General features: G+C 43.2%; 1 protein-coding gene across 5 annotated transcripts; it reads right to left on the bottom strand.

The window, feature by feature from the left end:
• Nucleotides 1–430: 430 nt before the first annotated feature.
• On the bottom strand, nucleotides 431–19642 carry pum2 (pumilio RNA-binding family member 2). 5 transcript variants are annotated; one of them, XM_054748016.2, is made up of 23 exons: nucleotides 19506–19642; nucleotides 17746–18109; nucleotides 16800–16868; nucleotides 16479–16584; nucleotides 16139–16326; nucleotides 15887–16059; nucleotides 12738–13032; nucleotides 12566–12659; nucleotides 12376–12480; nucleotides 12138–12283; nucleotides 11778–11898; nucleotides 11537–11683; nucleotides 11147–11440; nucleotides 10839–11066; nucleotides 8097–8364; nucleotides 7871–8000; nucleotides 7490–7624; nucleotides 7217–7354; nucleotides 7005–7130; nucleotides 5303–5374; nucleotides 3798–3919; nucleotides 1249–1441; nucleotides 431–763 (listed from the first exon to the last, which is right to left on the bottom strand). In XM_054748016.2, exons 2-23 carry the CDS (start codon nucleotides 18094–18096, stop codon nucleotides 632–634), a joined length of 3633 nt encoding a protein of 1210 aa, XP_054603991.2. In that variant the 5' UTR covers nucleotides 18097–18109; nucleotides 19506–19642; the 3' UTR covers nucleotides 431–631. The 5 variants fall into 5 exon arrangements, with proteins under 5 accessions (XP_054603991.2, XP_054603993.2, XP_054603992.2 ...); XM_054748018.2 differs by having other exon boundaries at nucleotides 7496–7624; XM_054748017.2 differs by having other exon boundaries at nucleotides 11147–11437.
• Nucleotides 19643–20310: the final 668 nt, after the last annotated feature.

The raw sequence follows: 20310 nt of genomic DNA, 5'->3' as shown, positions 1-20310 counted from the left end.
TAGTGCTATTGAAAACATCTCCATTAGCTGCTTTGGCATGGGATACTATACAAATATAAAATTTAATTACCTGGACTTCATTAGGACAGCCGACACAATAAGTCAGGTAAGAAAAACCGTGGAATCCTGGTTTTAAAAAGGATCGCTCCGTTCTGATTTATAAAGTCACTTGCTGGTGTTAAATTGTAAGAATTGTAAATGTCAGCAAATGTTGTAATAATTATTTTTTTTTATCTTCACAGAATTTACAAGGTAAAAAAAAAAATCAAATGTACAAGATACTATGAAAACTAGTCAAATACATCAATTACATAATCAACAACGGGTTTGTGCTTTACCCAGGAATAAACAAGAGAAACAGGAAGAGCCCGCTGACTGTGTTGCCCCCGGAGCACACGCCGGGCTCCGGCGCCAGGGGCCACACAGTGGCAGGGGTCAGGTGTCACAGCATTCTTAGGTGAAATTGACTTGTCTTTTTTTTTGGTAGCTCACCCCCTTTATAAAAAAAAAAAGGGTCGACAAGAGTGTGTCAAAGGCAAGGCCCTATGGCTAAAGGAGCAATCGCTCACAGAACAGAGGGTTTGGCGTTCCAGCTCCTCCCACTCCTGCGGGGACCAGCGGGTGGACACGCTTACATGAGTCCGTTAGCGGGGCCACCGATGGGGCCCAGCTCAGAGCCGCTCTTCATGTAGTACTTCTCCAGCTTGGCCAGAATGTGCTTCCCATACGTGTACTTACGCAGAGTGGCAATGTGAGGCCGGATCTGACGAGGACGACAGAAAGAAAAGATTTAGAATCTGAACTCATTTCAACAGATTAAATGACACATTGTGACACCGGTCTGGAGCGGACTACACACACCGAAAAGAGTCGAGACTAACAGATGAAGACTGATCTAGCTACAGGGAGAGAGCAGCTGCAGGCGACGTGAGGTCCTGTGATCAGCCGTGAGCTGCTCTAGTTCGATTATGAAACAGGACAGAAGTCTGAATAAAGCTGATAAATCAGCAGAAACTTCGCCCATGTGTCTGAATATCTGCAGAGTGTCCTTCAGAACCTACAAATGAGGCTGACATTAGCTTTACGGGTAAAAACGTGGGTTCATGAGAGGGTCTGTTGCCATATGTCTAAGACTACACATTGCCATGACAACATACAGCATTCAAGACCGCCGTGACATCCAAGTTCAGCTCAGCCCAAAGGTTTTCACCATCGTGTGCTGGACGTTCGGTCTTCCAGCCGCCTCACCTTGTGCATGATGATCTTCCGCTGCGCAGGTTCTGCCATGTCGATCATTCTTTGGACAACATAGTTGGCGTACTGGTCCTTCATCATGGTGTACAGGGCGCTGTGGGGCCCGTCCTTCTGGCAGCACACCTCGTCTATCAGCAGCGCTCTCTCTGCACGCGAGGAGTGGATCACACACTTCTCCACCACGTTACTGAGGGAAAAGGAGAAGACGAAAGCTAAGATTCACAGACGATCGAATCCAAAAGTTATTTTAAGTTTGGGCTTTTTCCATCAAGTGCTTTTAAAACAATGTATAGAAACTATCGTACCTCCTCATGTGTACGATCTAATTTATCATACAAAGGATTAAAATGGTGGTTGTGTGGTGACGTTAACGCTGAATGAACCAAAACACCCACGTGAGTATGAGGTCTATTTCTGGAGCTTCTCTCACAACACAAGGTTTGCACTGTAATTGATTCAAATGCACGAGGATGCACCAATGGGCAGCTCCTGCATGAATCAACCACGAGAATTCACTGATGTGTTGCAGCCACAGATTAAAGAGACAGACCACAAGTTTCAGAGCAATGACAACTAAACAACCAGGTGGAAAACACAGTTGCTACACAAGAGAGAAGCCTCGGTTTAGAATTAAAGGAGAACTGTAAAGAAAAGATAATAATCTAACAATTCCTGATCGATTCAAACAGGTGGGAGTGAGTGCATCAGTGGGACTAGATATATCGATCATTTCTGTAGTATCTCGGGAACTCTTCAAGACCATAAAAACTTCAAAAGTAGATATGGAAGAAAAAAATTGGAGGCACTCCGAAAAATAACTTAATATAACATAAGCTAGGGCTGGGCGATATGGCAAAAATAGAAAATCACAATTTTTCCAATATTTTATCACGATTTCGATTTTATCACGATTTTTATCCATGAATAGCATAACTTCAATTGCGTATTAAAGAAGAGAAACATTGAATAAATAAACATTTATTCATATTAGGGATAATCAACACAGTGCTAACGCACTTATATTTTAAACTCACACCAGAGATGATAAAAGCTCTGAGAGAAACAATTACAAAAATCTGTTTTTCTCGTTTTTCAAGTAACTTAACATAAATTAAAATCGTAAACATATTTAAAGTGCAAACATGTCAATTGCAAACGTATTGTGCAAACATTAACTTGTTCAAAATACTATGTAGCTCCCAGTTGCTCATGTAGTGGATAGTTAAGCTCAAATACGGCTCTGATGTGCGGCTGGACCAGAGATCGCTTGTGGTAGCAAATAACTGCGCATTCTGAATATTTTCTGCAACTCTCACTTTGCATTCAGCGTACATGCGTGGAATGGCAGTGTTCGAAAACACTTGCGGCTGGAAAACTCGTAGCGCGGATCCAATGTTTTTATCATTTTCTTAAATCCCGCTCCTACTGTTCGCACGGGACACAAATCTTTAACCAAGTGGTACGTCACTGCATCGGTCACGCTGTTCCATCGTCTGCTGTCTCTGTCATAGGGAGTGAGTTTTGCGAGTGTTTCTGTTAGCGTTTGCTGCCTGGAAGAAGCACTAGCCGCTGCAGCCGCAGGCTTTTTAGCTTTAGCTGCCAGATGGCTCTCGTTGTATTGTTTGGGATGCCTTCCTTTCAAGTGAGTAAACAAGTTTGTGGTGTTGCCATCACTTGCCTTGACGCTCTCCTTGCAAATGACGTTTCGCTGCTCTTTGTCATCTGGTGAAAAACCGAACCAGTTCCATATAACGGACGAGGCATTCCTCTTCGGAACGAACACCTCGTTGTCGCTCTCAGCCGCGGCCGAAGCCATGTTTGTTCACACACAGGTGAAAACAAGCGGGGCACTAATATATTACTATGACTCACTCTGATTGGTTAAGGGTCAAACAAAGGCGTGTCATTCGCCTGAGGTAAGTTCCCTTTTCATTCAGAGGCAGAAATTCAACAGCAGAGCTGTGAATCGTGATAAAAAGGTCTCTCAAAAATGACAGACCGTCAGATGTGTAGATCGTAAAACTGTCTAAAATCATCATATCGCCCAGCCCTAATATAAGCTGATGTGTTTCGGTCGCGTGCGACCTTCTTCGGGACATCATCTTCATTGTTCCTTCTTCAGGATGCCCTGAAGAAGGTCGCACGCGACCGAAACACATCAGCTTATACTATAATAAATTATTTTTCGGAGTGCCTCCGATTTTTTCTTCCATATCTACTTTTGAAATAATTTAGCAATATTTAAAGTTTATTGTGAATTTAAACAGGCCTTCATGAGAGCCAACTAAACATTTTAATAGTGTTGTGACTTCCAAAGGACACAGGCAAAGATTTAGTTTTGAGATTTCAGTGACTTTTGTGCCATATTGCCACCCATGGTTGTCATTTCCAATTTAAAAGCAACAAAAAGTTTATTTGATTTATTTTTAAACCTTCTACCTCCTGAGTTCATCAGGTGGGTGCATCTAGAGATGGGCCAGCAGCTGAAAACTGATTTTTAATCTAAAGCTAAATAAAGATCTCTTTCTTCAAACAACACCCACCTAGCAAACTTATGTTGGCTCAGGACGAGAACCTTTCCACGGACCTCAGCCACAATCTTGCTCTTGTCTTCTGGTCTGCCATGCTCCAAGACATGCTGAATGACGTAGTTACCATACTGATCCTGTAGGAGGAAGCAGAGGCAAAAGTGAAAGCTAAATCAAGTCCAAAAACATCAATGAGACACGCTTTAATTTCCTAGGCATGCAATGATTTTCACAGCTGGTCCCAATTGGTGAGAAATAATCATGCATCTCTACGGTAACAGGCCGACGAATGAGTGACACCCCCATTTGTAGTGCGACAAATCCCCTAACGTCATCATCACTGCGGAAGGTCAGACAAAACAGATGCTGCTGGTTTGGAGTGTTGACGACCTGACAAGGCAACCAACCGCATCTTTGCCCCTTCAGAAATGGGTGATAGACAGTTATGGGTGTGATTTTTGTGACAAGATGGAGACAAAACTCATCTGACCAAGGCCCTGTCCACGCGTAGCCGGGGATCTGCCAAAACGTAGATATTTTTCTACGTTTTGGCCTGTCATCCACACGAAAACGGAGTTTTTTCACACGAAAACGGATCTTTTTAAAAACTCCGGCCAAAGTGAAGATCTGCGTTTTCTCCGTTTTGGGTGTCTGCGTGTGGACAGACAAAACCGGAGTTTTAAGGTCCGCAACGTCACTTTCCGCGACAAAAAAATGCTGACATCACGTGTGCGACCTGTGTTTACACTGGCCGACAGCATGGATGCCCTCAGAGCTGCGCTGGCTTTATCAATTGTCCAAGCGCTTTTTGCTTGCTTGTTTTTGCAAGCGGAATTACTGCTCCTTGCGGAAGACCACAGATGAAGGACGAGGTTAAGAACGGGGGAAGTACTGCCGCCTACAGGTCTGGCATGTCCTTAACAACGTATTTATCCGGGTACGTGTGGACAGTTTTTTTTTTAAAACGCGGTGGTGTGGATGCAAGTTTTTGGAGGGGCGGATATTCGTTTTTACAAAAACCCGGCTACGTGTGGACTAGGCCCAAGTGAAAAAAAAAACCCCTAATGAACACTTATGGTAGACAACGTGACCTCCACCTCCGACTTTATAATATTTGCCTAGTAAAATCATTTCTGGTTCAATCAGCTTTCACAAAACAACATTTTTTTTTTACTTCAAGGATTTGAGGTTTAAGGAATTTGTCAAACAAAAATCCAATTCTCAGAAAATCCAAACAACATAACTTCAGTAAAATCAGGTTTTAAAGAGGAAAACTGGTTGATCAGAACATGCTGCAGGCAAACATAAGATAAGACAGCAGGTAAGTGTGTGCATCTTGTAAATCATGCCGAACAAAGCAAAAGAGAGGAAAAAAGGGAAGAAAAAAGGCAGTTCAGTGAGTTAGAGGTTTGTAAAAGTTGTAAATTTGAAAACTGTTAAAAAAAGACTTTTTACAGAGAATAAAAGGGGGAAACAGGAGGAGGAAGGGGACATCCGCGAGAGAGGCAAATTGCTCTGACCTTGAACAGTGCATCACGGGACACTGTATAATATGTTTTGGGTGTCATCTCCAATGAAACGCCTTGATATTTCTAGATGGAATAAGTGAGGGGGGGGGCAGGGTGGATGTTTAAATCACAAATGACCAACAATACAATCACAGTAGGGCTGGGCGATATGACGATTTTAGACCGTTTTACGATCTACACATCTGAAGGTCTGTCATTTTTGAGAGACCGTTTTATCACGATTCACAGCTCTGCTGTTGAATTTCTGCCTCTGAATGAAAAGGGAACTTACCTCAGGCGAATGACACACCTTTGTTTGACCCTTAACCAATCAGAGTGAGTCATAGTAATATATTAGTGCCCCCGCTTGTTTTCACCTGTGTGTGAACAAACATGGCTTCGCCGCGGCTGAGCGACGAGGTTTTCGTTCCGAAGAGGAACGCAGGGTTTCCTTAGCGTGCGGCGCTAACAACTTAGCGACGTGACATGTCTCGGAGAAAGCGTAAAAACACGTTGGACGCTTCTTCTGAAGCAGGAAAATAACACCGCTTCTTAAGCAGAGCACGACGCCACCTCGGCTCGTCCACCTTCTGCCGAGCCGGTGTCGGTACCGGACTGAGCTCGGTCGCTGGAGCTGCCCCGTGACTGCCTGATGGAAAACCAGCGGGTTTCATCAGACTCGTAGTTTCTTGTTTTTGCTGGGGACCCCCTGTATTTTACCGCTCCCTCCTGCAGTCTTCCCCTATTAACATTTAAAATGATTCTGTAAACTCCGTGTATCAATAGAAACAATCTCTGCCTCTGCCAGCTGCAGTAAATGTAGTTTCCAAATAATAAGAGGTGCATTCATCTGTATATCTCCTTTGATCCGCATTAGTGATATTTTCAGCACCAGAACAGTGAAGCAAAGAAAGATTCCTGAGTTTGTTAGTAATTTTATTTATTAGGTGCATCTAACCTGTTCTATTTTTCTCTGAAATGAGATCAAATCAGTGCTTCTATGGGTTGTCTCCAATCTGCACTGGAAATTTTTACTTTATTTAGAGACTTGTTGCAGAAAATATTCAGAATGCGCAGTTATTTGCTACCACAAGCGATCTCTGGTCCAGCCGCACATCAGAGCTGTATTTGAGCTTAACTATCCACTACATGAGCAACTGGGAGCTACATAGTATTTTGAACAAGTTAATGTTTGCACAATACGTTTGCAATTGACATGTTTGCACTTTAAATATGTTTACGATTTTAATTTATGTTAAGTTACTTGAAAACCGAGAAAAACTGATTTTTGTAATTGTTTCTCTCAGGGCTTTTATCATCTCTGGTGTGAGTTTAAAATATAAGTGTGTTAGCACTGTGTTGATTATCCCTAATATGAATAAATGTTTATTTATTCAATGTTTCTCTTCTTTAATACGCAATTGAAGTTATGCTATTCATGGATAAAAAATCGTGATAAAATCGAAATCGTGATAAAATATTGGAAAAATCGTGATATTCTATTTTTGCCATATCGCCCAGCCCTAAATCACAGTCATCTTTTACACTTTAAACCTAGCAAACCACAGCTGCACGAGAACAACCACAGGTGGAAAAACATGGAATGTTCAAACATGGAGGGGGCGTGCAAATCCACGAGACGCGTCTCAGATCACACCTGGCTAATAGATCACAGGTGAAGAAAACGGGACGGACTGGAGACGGGTGTGCTCACCTGGCCCAGTTGGTCAGAGTGCTGATGCAGCTCTTCCAGGATGGGAAGGGTTTGCTCCTGAGTGCAGTGCTCCAAAATCCTTTGGATAACTCTGCAGCCGTAGGGGTGTGTGGAAAGCACAAACACCTAGAGGAATAGAAACAATAATGAAGAGAACGGCAACGATCCGTTAGCGCCATCGGTTCTTACTTTTCATATCCCAATAGTCTCACCTGTCCCTGGAAGGCATCGATAATAAACTGCAGGGCCTGAGGCTGGACACATTCGATGCACTTCTGCACCACATGGTTCCCGTTCTGGTCCTTCACACATTTCAACACGTGTCCGTCCAGCTCACGTACAATGTCACTCTGGGAAGAACAAAAATCAGGACAAGGGAACAGAAATCACTAAATCTTAAGTAGAATTTTAAACACCCAGTTGATTCACAATAATGGAAATCGATCGAAAAGCAAAAACTACTTAAAAAGTCAAAGCTCACTTACAATTACCTGCTGGTCTGAGGAAATTGACTCCAAGGCTTTCTGAATGACCCTGCAGCCGTACATCTGCAAAGCCAGAGGGAGGACGTGCCCACGGATGCGAGTTGCCAAAGCAAGCTTCTGGTCAGCACTTCCAAACTACACACACACACACACACACACACACACACACACACACACACACACACACACACACACACACACACACACACACACACACACACACACACACACACACACACACACACACACACACACACACACACACACACACACACACACACACACACACACACACACACACACACACACACACACACACACGAGTATGAGTAACGTCTGTGAGGTAAGGGAAGGAGAAAAGAAAAAAGTATCAGTTCAAACCTCAAAGAACTTCTGGATGACGTAATTCCCAAACACATCAGTCATCAGTTGATACGCTGCTTGGAGAATCTCTCCGAACACCATCTGCCTCTCAGCGGGAGTGGCTCTCTCAAGCTTCTGCTGAATGAATCTTAAAATAAAACAGAAATTAAACGAAATCTCTCCAATCTTCTGTTAACGCAAACTAAATCCAAGTCTAATTTAGCTGCATTTGTGAACATTTCACCTGGATCCGTGCTGGTCTTGGGAAAACTCCACCATGTGTCCTGGCAGGTCACGGAGCTGCAGGTTTGGGAAGCGGTTGTTCCTAAAATCTTCCAGCAGGCGGCTGCGCCCAGAAGGCATGACGTCAGAGCGGCTGTAGCGGGGCCGGGAGGGCGGGAACAGCTGGCTGCTGGAATTGAACAGGCTGGATGTGCCGCCGGTGCTGCGGTATTTGGCCTCAGCTCCGGGAGCGGCAGAAATGTAACGCCCACTGCCGTTAGTCAAGCCACCTAGGATTACACAGGGACAGGGAATTTGAATGAACTGGAAATAAATACGATTTGAATTATTTTGCAACAAAACACTGTAGTTTAGGGCTGAATGAGTTTAGGAAAAGGTTGAATTGCAATTTATCTAGAAGAAATAGCAATTTCAGTTCAATTCACAATTTTCTTCAACTCAAGGTTAAACACATTATTTATAATATAGAATAATATATTTTATATAATTTATATTATATTTTAAATAGTCATACAACTAAATAATTTAAAGCTTTTTATTTTTATCTCCCATTATTTTTTAATGTGCTTGTGAAGCAACTAGTGATTTTTACCTAGAGAGGTGCTTTATATAAAACATGTTCTTGTTCTACTTAATGAAAGGAGGAAGAGGAAATGTAAACAAAATATTATTTCCACTAGGGCTGCACGATATTAGGAAAACCTGCGATATTCGATAACAGTGCTTAATATTGCGATATTACTCACGATAAATGAACAAATACTAAAGTATGCAGTGTTGATGTCGTCTGGCGTGTGACGTCTGCTCTGGGTTCAAAGCAAACAAAAACGAATGCATGAATTCCATTACAACATAACATTTTTATTGCAAAAATATGCAGCTGCACCTGCTACTGTATTAGCAGCAAAACAACAAACTGCATGCATGCAGTTTCTCAGTGACTTTAAAACATCACCTCCACCATAAAACTTTTTCTGATGCTCCAAACACAGAAAAACATCCCTTACCAGGGTTTTTTGAATAAATAGAAAAATCAGAAAATTACTTTAAATGTTAAATAATAGTTAACATCACTTAAATGCAACAGCAAATTCTCTCATTGCTACTGAACATTTTCTCCACTTATGTGGTTATGATATAAGGCTGTTGCTGTAATTGGGAAGTGAACTGTGCTGGGCCAAACTAGGAGAATATTTAGATTTTTTGAGGGAAAGAGAAAACAATTGTCTACCTTTCAGAAGAGGAACTGTCAAAAAACTACATGGAAAATATGTGAAAACGTTTGTTTTTATCCCCAAATTGAACAAGTTTACCTAGATCTTAAAAAGCAGCTCAGATGACGAAACTGCAACTATGATTCTGATAACAAGCTAACAAACTGAACTAGAATAATCGGCTAGCAGAGCTTCTGACTGACAGTTTATGTGCAGCAGCAAATCAACTATCCTGATTAACAAGGTTATAAAAGCTCATAAATGAAAAATCACTTTGATGTGTGGGGGAACTTTTCCAGGCCCTCTTTAGCAGGGTGGGACTGGAAGGAGAGTGCTGTAGCCTTTTAGCTGGAAGCTAACCGGAGCCTGGGGCCAACATCACCACCCGGTGGAACACTAGTGACATGGAGGTAGGTGGGTTGGTTCACCGGCACGTGTCGGAGTCAGCCCGGTAAAAATGATTAACGACACCGAGCGGACTCACGTTCACGTTTGAAAGCAGCGCTGATTCCAGAAACCTCAGCACAAAGTGCGTTCGTTGCTCTGAGCCAGCATGACGAACAAGGGAACGGCGCCGCTAATGTTCAGGTGTTGCTTTCCATCCTAAGGGTCTACGTAGGGGGCGGGCGTATTACATGAACGGACCCATCTGATTGCCGCATATCAGAAGGACTACATTTGATTGGTCAAATAATACTTCCGTGTACAAAACAGAGCTGGTTTACAAAAAGTTGATGTTTGACACGGATGGAAATGTTGAACCAAACATTTATCGCTGTTTTAGACGTGCTTTGCGATGGGCCTATCGCACGTCCTGTTATCCTGATGACGATAATTTTTCGATATATTGTGCAGCCCAACAACAGTTTTCCTGCGTTGTTTACCAAGACAGGCTGCCTGGACGTTTTTCGGTGCCGTCTGAACTCACTGAAAAATCGCTCTAACCGACACGTCCTGAAACCATTTGCACATTCAAGTCCGCTGAAGTTTGCGACTCGAGCGGACGCTGAAGTAAAAACCAGCCTTTAGCGTTGTTATGCTGACCTCTGCTATGCTGCTGGAGACGTCTCTCTCTCTCTTTCCCTCACTCACCCACGGTGCTGAGAGACAGCACCCGCTGCAGACAAACGGCCACAGCCATTATTACTAGCTGTAGCAGCGCTATTTTTTGAAAAAATAAAACAGGGAAGGTAACCAAAAGGTGCAGCTCTGCCAGCTGAACAACTGGGCTCAGCTCTGATACACCCCCCTCCCCTGCGCTGGCTGCCGCCGCGGTAACACAGGGGAAAGCCCCAGATGTCTACAAAGTTGACAACAGATCCTGGATCCATCAGGAGCGCTACAAAAAAACAAACAAAAAAAAAAAAAACAACAAAAAAAAAAAACAACGCAGCTTTGGCGATCATGTGATCGCGTTGTTTAAAATTGCAATTTCGTTCCGAAAATGATTAATCGTTCAGCCCTCCTGTAGCCAATCACAGGAAAGGGAGACAGCAGAAAAGACATCTCAAAAACACGACGAGACTTACCTAGGTGAAGGCTGGAAGAGGAGCCGTGGGAGGAGGGCAGAGAAGGTGGAGGGGTGAGTGGGGAGTGACCTGGGGTGAGGCCAATAGGACTGGGTGAAGAGGAGTAACCCAGGCTGTTGTAGAAGGGCTGGCCGATGGGGGTTAGACTACTGCCGCCCCGCTTGTATAAATCAGAGCTCGCCAACAGGGAGTCCCTGCGAGATACGCTGCTACTGTTAGAGCTGGAAACTGTGAGAAAAAGAAAGAACAGGCTTAATACAACAGGACGCATCTAAACCACAATGTCAGACAGTTTCTATCCTACTCACCTGAAGAGCCGAAGGCTCCTAGAGCAGAGCCCAAGCCCACCCCGAGAGAGCTGCCTGTGCTGCTGAAGCCCAGGGAGGAGCTCGGTGGTGGAGCAGAGTTGTGTGAGAAAAGGGAGCTACTCTGGGAGGTGTTGGGGACTGATCCGGACCCGTAGAAAGAACTGGAGGGCAGGCCGCTGCTGGGTGGGGGAGCTTGCTGCTGCTGCGGCTGAGGTTGAGGCAAGGAGCGGTACAGCCCATTGGCCGGGGGTCCAGGCATGTTGTTACCAGATCCAGATGCAGACACGGCTGCTGCTGATGGGAGAAACGAGTGTGCTACGTTAGTTCTTTAATAGTGACACCAAACCTCAGCAGCAACGTTGTGTGCAACTGCACCAGATAGGCTCTTACCAGCTTGTGCCGCTGCTGCTGCAGGGTTGATAAGGAGAGGGGTCTGGACTAGGCGAACATGCCCACCTAGACCAGTTCGGGCTCCTGGGCCCATCACTAAGGCTCCAGTTTGGTCGTAATAGGCAGCAGGGGCCAACACCTGATAACCTGAAAGGATCAAAAGGAAGAGCAGAACATAAATAACTGGTATGATGCTGAGATGAATTGCAGTTATGGGTGCTGAGTGTAAACCTCCACTAACCAGGCATCCCTGCATAAGCCAGAGCAGGGTTTGCAGCAGCTGCAGCAGCTAAAGATTCCTGCTGACTTTGTTGTCCTTGGCTCGGTGTAAGAGGTCGCTGGTTTGTTCCTGTGCGCATCACCTGGAAGAACAACGGAGAAAAAAAAAAAACTAATTTCTGGACCAAAATGTATCTAAACCTTCCCCCTTTAAGTATTAATTAGAATTCATCAACAACTTTCCACAACAAAATACATAATTACTCTCAATGCTAAGAATGACAGAAGAGTTTCTTGCATCCGTTTTGTGTAACAGTCTAAAATATATGCACACAAATCAAGTTCTGAACCAGACCAGCAGAGGTTAGAAAACACATCCTACCTGCGGTTGGCCTGGTCCTGGTCCCTGATTGGATGCCTGCTGATTAGCTGAGTGATTGGCAGTTGATGCAGCTTGTTGCTGGAAAAGGTTGGCTGGATACACGCCCCAGGGAACGCCATAGTATTGTGGTGGAACAACGGTGGGGCCTTGAAACAAATTATACAAACACTAGACTCTTGAGAAATCTTTATGCAAATCAGGCTGGCGCAAAGGAATAATGCATGAAAAGGTGCATCACCTGCAAGCGTGGCTGCTGCTGCCAGCCCAGCAGCAGTGTAGGGGTCCGCTCCAGGGGGCGCATTAATGATGTAAGGGTTTGGCACAAAAGCAGGAGCAAGTCCAGCTGCGTGGGTGAGGAGGAAAACGGATGCAAATTAAATTTCCTTTTCAAATCTCCTAAGTTTATTTAGGCAAGGAGCCCGTCTTACCAAGATGCTGCTGCTGAGCAGCAGCCAGAGCGTATTGTTGTTGCTGAGCTGCGGTAAGCTGCTGAACAGTCAGCTGATTAGGCCTCTGGAACAACTGCAAAAGCAAAATAAAAGATCACAATCTGTTGAGCCTCCTGAGGGCTAGAAGTTATGCTTCATGCGTCCAACATACCTGCTGCTGAGAATTGTAATCAAACAAGCCCACAGGAGTTCCTGAAGAGTCCACCTGGATCTGGTTCCCAGCATAGTCGAACTGTAACGACTCCACGCCGGCCTGCTGCTCCATACCACTCATGTTCTGGGCTTCCTGGCTCTGGAAGTCCTCAGTCGAGACTTTATTTTGGACAGGATTCTGTTGCTGGAGAACATGAGGGTGGTGCTGTCCCATCATCTCCAAACCGGTCTGACTGGGACCCATCCTCTCAATGGCCTCGGTGGGGGAAGCTTGCCGGCTTCCAGGAGTCGGACTGCAAGAAGAAAGCAGGGAACCAGTCGTGTGGGTGGTTTATGCACAAACATCTGCCCCAGAAGCTTCAGAGATGGTGTTCCAACATGCTGTCGCTTTCTTTTAACTCCAGTTGCAAAAAGGTTAATCACAAATGGTTAAATATGTGTCCATTTTATTAGGATGAAATATTTTAAATGCACCATAGACTAGTGGAAAGGTCTCTTCTGTTCTCTGTTAGAAAGTGGCCTAGCAGGTTACGGGTGGGAAGGACTTTCCCCACCAAGCATGGCAATCATGCTAGCAACTGGTCACTGCAAGAAAGGAAGGTTTGGTGGCTATTTACAGCAGCAAGTTACCATCGAAGGGTCAAGAACCAAGGGGAGTTATGTGCTGGCGTTTAAACTAGTAAAGACCAACAGGCCTTTCTCCAAAGGGGGAGTTTTAAAACAGAGTATGACAGAGACAGCATGTGTCCTGTGTACAAAAAAAATAAGTTCATCATGCAGGACAGTGAATCATTGTGTCAATCTTATTGATGAAGACTTAGGCCCTGTCCACACGTAGCCGGGGATCTGCCAAAACGTAGATATTTTCCTACGTTTTGGCCTGTCATCCACAAGAAAACGGAGTTTTTTCACACGAAAACGGATCTTTTTAAAAACTCCGGCCAAAGTGAAGATCTGCGTTTTCTCTGTTTTGGATGTCTGCGTGTGGACGGACAAAACCAGAGTTTTAAGGTCCGCAACGTCACTTTCCGCGACAAAAAAATGCTGACATCACGTGTGCGACCTGTGTTTACACTAGCCGGCATCATGGAAGCCCTCAGAGCTGCGCTCTGTCACTACCCGATCCATCAATTATCCAAGCGCTTTGTGCTTGTTTGTTTTTGCAAGCGGAATTACTGCTCCTTGCGGAAGACCACAGACGAAGGACGAGGTTAAGAATGGGGGAAGTACTGCCGCCTACAGGTCTGGCATGTCCTTAACAACGTATTTATCCGGGTACGTGTGGACAGTTTTTTTTTTTTAACGCGGTGGTGTGGATGCAAGTTTTTGGAGGGGCGGATATTCGTTTTTAAAAAACCCGGCTACGTGTGGACTAGGCCTTAGTTAGTAAGCTAAACTAAATCAAATGACCATTCACTTTTCATCAGACAGTTCTGAGATAACCAAGGGCTTTTTGTCCAAGATGTCCCAAAAGGTAAAACCACGGTTAGAGGACTTCTATGAAGATCTATCGAGATTCATTCAGTGGCTTCTAAGTAGGGCTGGGGGTAAACGATTATTTTTAAAACGATTATTCTGACGATTATTTTATCGAATAGTCGACTATTCTAATGACTATTTAGACAATTAATCTAACGATTATTTTTCTATTGCACAATGAATAAAAACCAGAAAATCTAAATTCCTCCAACAAAATTGATAAATTGTTACTGTAAGAGAATAAACACTACAGGCCTTCAATTTTGTATAACACCGCTTTTATTGTGTTGCGGTTGGTTATGTTCTGGTGACGTGTAGAACTTGGGAGTGCAGGCTGAGAGGTGGTTGGAGACAGACTGTCTCCATGCTGCTTTGTTTTGGTCACTTATGTGCGTGAGGCGAGTGGTGTTACAACTCCTCCTGGGGAGTTTGGCTGGTGTGCAAAAAGGAAGGGACAATAACGTGGGATTTAAAAGTTAATTAAGGTAGCGCGACTCGGGTTGCGAATGACCACAGTCACCAATTCTTAGAATTGTGTGTACTGAAACTCTAAAGTCCCTCTGGGATTAATAAAGTATCTTTGAATTTGAATTTAATTTGAAAACGATGATCAGATTTATTTACAACAACAAAAAACATAAATCTTTCCATCCACAGGTTGGGAATAATAAAACTAATTCTGCCTGTAGGGAATTAAAACAAAAGTACAAATAACTAGGGACGTCCCTTTGGGCAAAGATTACAGGGTTCTGGACCAAAATAAGGATCTCCAAAGGTCCAAACTCTAAACTGGGTGGTTAAACCAAACTCAAGGTGATATTTTAAACTAAACCAAAAACCAACAACACTCTAAATGTAATAAAAGGGAGATCTACACCACAAAAAAGATGAACTCTAAACCAAAACGTAACAGCTTATCCAAACGCAAGAAGCTGTTAGCGAAGATGCTAACAGTAGCATTAGCAACGTTATGTTCAAGTTACCAAGTTTAAATAAACCAAAATACCCAGCAGCAAACAGACCAGCACGGAGGAGAGACTGCTACCACCAAAACAGCTCTCCTCATGTCTGAAAGAAGCTCCTTTATGAAGGGAGAAACGCTCCCGGTGATTTTCTACATCTGCGATAGAGACGGAGCAGCACATCTGACCCCAGAAGTTGTTGTCCGTTGCTGGGAGACGAAGGCGGGAAAAACAGGAAAGGAATCTAGTAGCGGATGGACATTGTTCCAGGTCTTCGGTATTTGGTGGAGATGTTAGTGAAGGCGGAGAACTAGAGGAAAAACAGGCAGATTCCTCCTCTGTTTACAAACTCCTGTGGACGCAACAAGTGGGCACGGTACGTCGACTACTGGATCTGACATCGACAAATTTTTAGAATCGAGCCGTCGACGTCATTGACGCTTCGCTACAGCTCTACTTCTAAGAAAACAATACAGGCAATCACACAGAATTGTTTGGTCGGTTGATTGAGAAAAATTGAGAAGTCACTTGAGCTGGTGTCACTTTCTTTCTCACAAGATCCCAACTACAAATTAAAATAAACTGAGGTAAAACTACAGCTTTGGTAAAGACAACAATTTCATCTTTATCACTTAATTTATTTAAAGAGTTGATTTTACTGATCCTGGTTTAAAAATGATTTTTAAGGGTTTATAAGAAGTCCTACTTGAAGTCTTTGCAGTCTCTGTCCATGCCATTCAGCAGACCTCTTCCATTAGCCTTAGCCGGATCACCGTCCTCTCCAACCTTCATCTCTGGGTTTTTGTCTTCTTCAAAAGGCGACACCTTCTCTTGTACGTCGATCTTCTCTCTCCCATCTTGGTCGGGATCGCCTCCACCCTGAATTCATTTTCAAAAGTTACTTAGGACGACCAATCCCCACATATAAACAGAGCAGCCACAGCCAGAGCGGACTCACAAAGCCCCCGTTTCTGTAGCGTCCATCCATCTTGTCCCCAGGAGAAGAGCTCAAGACATACTCCACCATGCTCACTCCAAGGCCTCCACCCTCTGAGCGGGGTGAAAGCACAGAATTGGCATCACCGTTCCCATGGAAACTCTGGCCTGGTCGCCGCTGCACCATGATTGGCTGAGACACCGAATGATCTGAATAAAAAGTGAATTAATGTCAAATACCGTAACAGTGGCGGTAAAACCTGTGGAAACTTCTGTTTATTTACAATAAATTTTGATTATTTCCATAATCACAAGATTTAAAGCTCTGGTCTAAATGGGGAAAAAAAAGGGGCGCCACTCACGGGATGATCCCCACGCGTTGTCCCGCCACTCCTCTCCAAGAAGCATCCCTTTCCTTCCATCCTTTGCCAGCTCATCAGAATCCCATATCTTTTTTGTTGGCAAAAGCTTTGAAGTAAAAAGTACATTTTCTAAAAATCATTTACAGTATTTATACCCTTACTAAACTGCTAGCTTCACCCTTGAGAGCACCTTTAAATCCAACTAACTACCACCAGAGCAGTGTGTTTTTATCCATGTACACCTTTGGCAGCAGCATCAACTGCAGGAAGCTCAAAGTTTAACATCAAGGTGAAAAAGATCAAATAATTAAATTAGGTTACCTCTCCCATTCCTCGGGACTCTAAAGCAAGAGCTTGAAAGTTGTAATTCATTTCATCCACAGCTCGAACCTGAGATGCAGACGTAGAAAAAAAAATTACTAGAGGATCGCCAATATAGTCAATTTTTTCTATATTGGCCAAAATTATTCTTAAAAGCCGATTAAAAATAATAATAACCAGACAACTGTGTGGCCAACGGCCGCCACTACTAGACTGAAGAAAGGACCCGAAGGTCCCAAACTGTTTTATATATTGGTCAGCCTCTATAAATAACTTTAAATAATCAAAAAAAAAATTCATTAAATTTTTGAATAAATATTTAAACAGCTTTTTGATTATAGGTGAATGTGAAACACAAGAAATTTTGTCTAAAGATCTGACTCAAATGCCATAACTAGAGAAATCAAATTCATACAATTTTAACTAATTGAAAGAGGGGGAATTTGACTGGATAAGTCTTGTTCTATTAAAAATAAATGCCTTTAAGCAAACAAATGAAAAGAAAAAAAAGAAAGATAAGTATTTTAATTGACCATTAAATTCCTGTTGCCAATTTTCTCCTAAATACAGTCTGTTTGGGGACTTAAAATGAAAAGTTGTGGACATTAAAGGTTAAGCGATGTCTGTTTGTTTTCACAGGCCTATTGAAAAGATCAAATTGTATTCAGGAAATCCAGTCGGAGATGAAAAATATATGTTTGAGGAATTCTCAGAACCAAAACACAAGATAGCAGCTAATATACACTGTCAGACAGGATATTACACTCTCTTCATGTTGAGTGATTCGTGCTCCTGTAATGACAAAAACTGTGTTTTACAAGGTCAACAGAGTCCATATGATTATTAAAAACAACATTTCTGAAAATTGGGGACTTGTGTGATGCAAAACTGTCAATGCAAAACAGAAATCGTTCCAAAAGCTTGCCTCCTGTCGAAGGCCTTTTACCTGATCCACGTGATTAGAATCTCCAGTTGGCCAGCGATGTTTATTAGGTGTGCAGCCTACAAGCTGCTCTCCAGGTTGCCTCTGAAAAAAGTATCCAACTGTGGCATCGTCCTGAGACCTCCCACTCAGCGGCGCCTGCAGCGTACCTGGGGTTGGGTTTGAACTTCTGTCCATGCCCTGTAAATGTGGTCCTCCAGGAGCCTGCCCAGCTCCCCCAACGGTGGTTAGGGGACCTCCAGCATGAAGTTGGACAACCCCAGATTCAGGAGCCCCATTTGCATGCAGCATCCCACCTCTTGTCTCCTGCCAGGCCACGTCATTCATACCTAGGATGCTGCATCGAATGCTCATTCCACGGGAAAGTCTAAAGAAGCATGACAGCATTAAACAATTGAGAATTGTATTGCCATATTGGGTCCAGTTAGTTAAATCTAAAATTTTCAATAATAAAAAGGCACCATATTGTATGTCAGCAGCAATCATCAGATGTCAAATATAAAGCTGAAAAATGTTTTGGTGATTAGATCAAATTTAGCCAAATTACATACTTTGTTCCTCATTTAACTAAGAACACAATTATCATACGTCTGGATCTAATGTGACAAAAATCTGACGGTTTCCAACAGTGAGAGCTACCTTTAGAAAAAGGTGACGATTATAATTTTAAATATTCTTAGTAAATCATTAGCCAACCCAAAATTTGGGGTTCACTTAAGTAAAGAACGTATAGGGACTACAATAATTAATTTATTCACTAGCACCACATATAACGCGCAAATTCATAAACATGGTTGTTCAAATATTTTTAACAAAAGCTGTTTTTACTAAACGAGTAAATGGGCGAGGTTAAAAGTCTAAAAAAAGCAAAGCTGATCAAGGCAAGGGAAGACATCGAAAGCTAAAATGTTAGCCAAACGCTAATTGCTTGCTACAAAGCTAATATTACGCTACTGCTAATATCAAGTTTATAGTGGATAAAGGGTCAAATATGCACTGATAAACAAGTTAAAATCGAGTACAACAAACACTGCGGCAGAGCGTCAGGAAGATGTAACAACGTTACACCCGAAATTAATTACTAAACCGTGGTGAAAAATCTAAGTAGAACCTCTACCGAACTAGCCAACAAGTCCACGGCTAAAACAAGCCAATTTGGCTGCTTTAACTTGGTGAAACAGCAGATATTTATTTTAAAATGCTAACACCCAGTGTAGTTTAATCAATATACAAACAAAAAAAATTCTTAAAACAAACAGCAGCTGTGGAACAGGAACTAATATTACAAACCCGAGTATGAATTAGCAATTTTCACGGCTAGCCAGCTAATGCTAATGGCAGTGGGCCCGCTGTGTTTATTATTGGTTTTGTTTCGTTGGACATCAAAATAAAATGTTTTTATTCAGCACTGTAATACTGTCAGCAAAAATAATCCCGTTACCGATGTGTACCGAATGGTGCTCTCTTGACACTATACATACATCACTAGTGGATAAAGTCACATTTTCTGTGTGCAGTAAGCCAAAATAAACCGTGTCAGCTAACGTACGAGCTAATTGCCAACTACTTGCTGTTGTCTGAGCTTAAAAACATCAGCCAAACACTCAACGGCTAAACAACATGGCCCCCTCAAGTCCCAAACAGAAGGGCCTTTACCGCTAAAACAAAAGGGAAATACCCACACCGAGGTAACCGTCTTTAAAGCTGCCCTTATACGGGTCTTGTGTTTTCTTTATTGTGAACAAATACGAGGAAATACTCACTCTTATTGTTTCGATGGAGGCTATGTGCTTGTTGCACGCCGTCAACCCTATTCTATTTTGTTTTGTTGCCTTGGAGAGAGCGGTGATTTTTAGCAAGGCTTGTTCAATGCTAAGAGTTTGCCTACGCTGGTGCCCCCTCCCTGTAAAGAGCGTGAACTACGTAGTCATAATTGTATAGCAAGTCAACTTGTCATATAATATCAAACTGGAATCAAAACAAATCTAGAATATTTCATTTTTACTCATTCAAAAAGACAATTTCAACTTTTCAGAATTTCGTTGTACTATCAACATCAAATATGTCTGCTCCCATCACTGACTTCCTGACAGATGGAAAGCAGCAAGTGAGTCTATGGAAGAACGCCTCAGACATGCAGACCCTAGCACCAGTTCTCTTCAGTGTTCTGTTCTTTCTCTGCACTTCTACAGAATGGAGGTAAAACAGCTGGTGTGCTGGTGCAGCTACAACAACCTGGTGCTAAACACACAGCGGACAGTTAGACAGAGGTTATTGTGGACTTTAGGAAGAACACAGCCCCACTCCCTCGCATAACCCTCTCTAACACTCTCATCACGATTTTGGACTCATGCTGCTTCCTGGGTACCGCCATATCCTAGGACCTCAAATGGGAGCCCACCATCACCTCCGTCATAAAAAAGGGCAGCATCTGGCATAGGTCAGACGATGCCCGCACTGCCCACTCACCACAGCCATGGAATACACCTCATCAACACTCACTAACAGTATATTGGAGCAGGCGGAGGGAGACTAGGGGTCTTAGCACACCTCTGTAGTCGCTTGGCT

Source organism: Nothobranchius furzeri, chromosome 2, assembly GCF_043380555.1.
Source record: "Nothobranchius furzeri strain GRZ-AD chromosome 2, NfurGRZ-RIMD1, whole genome shotgun sequence".
Taxonomy (NCBI): domain Eukaryota; kingdom Metazoa; phylum Chordata; class Actinopteri; order Cyprinodontiformes; family Nothobranchiidae; genus Nothobranchius; species Nothobranchius furzeri.
This window is presented reverse-complemented; position numbering and strand designations above follow the sequence as displayed.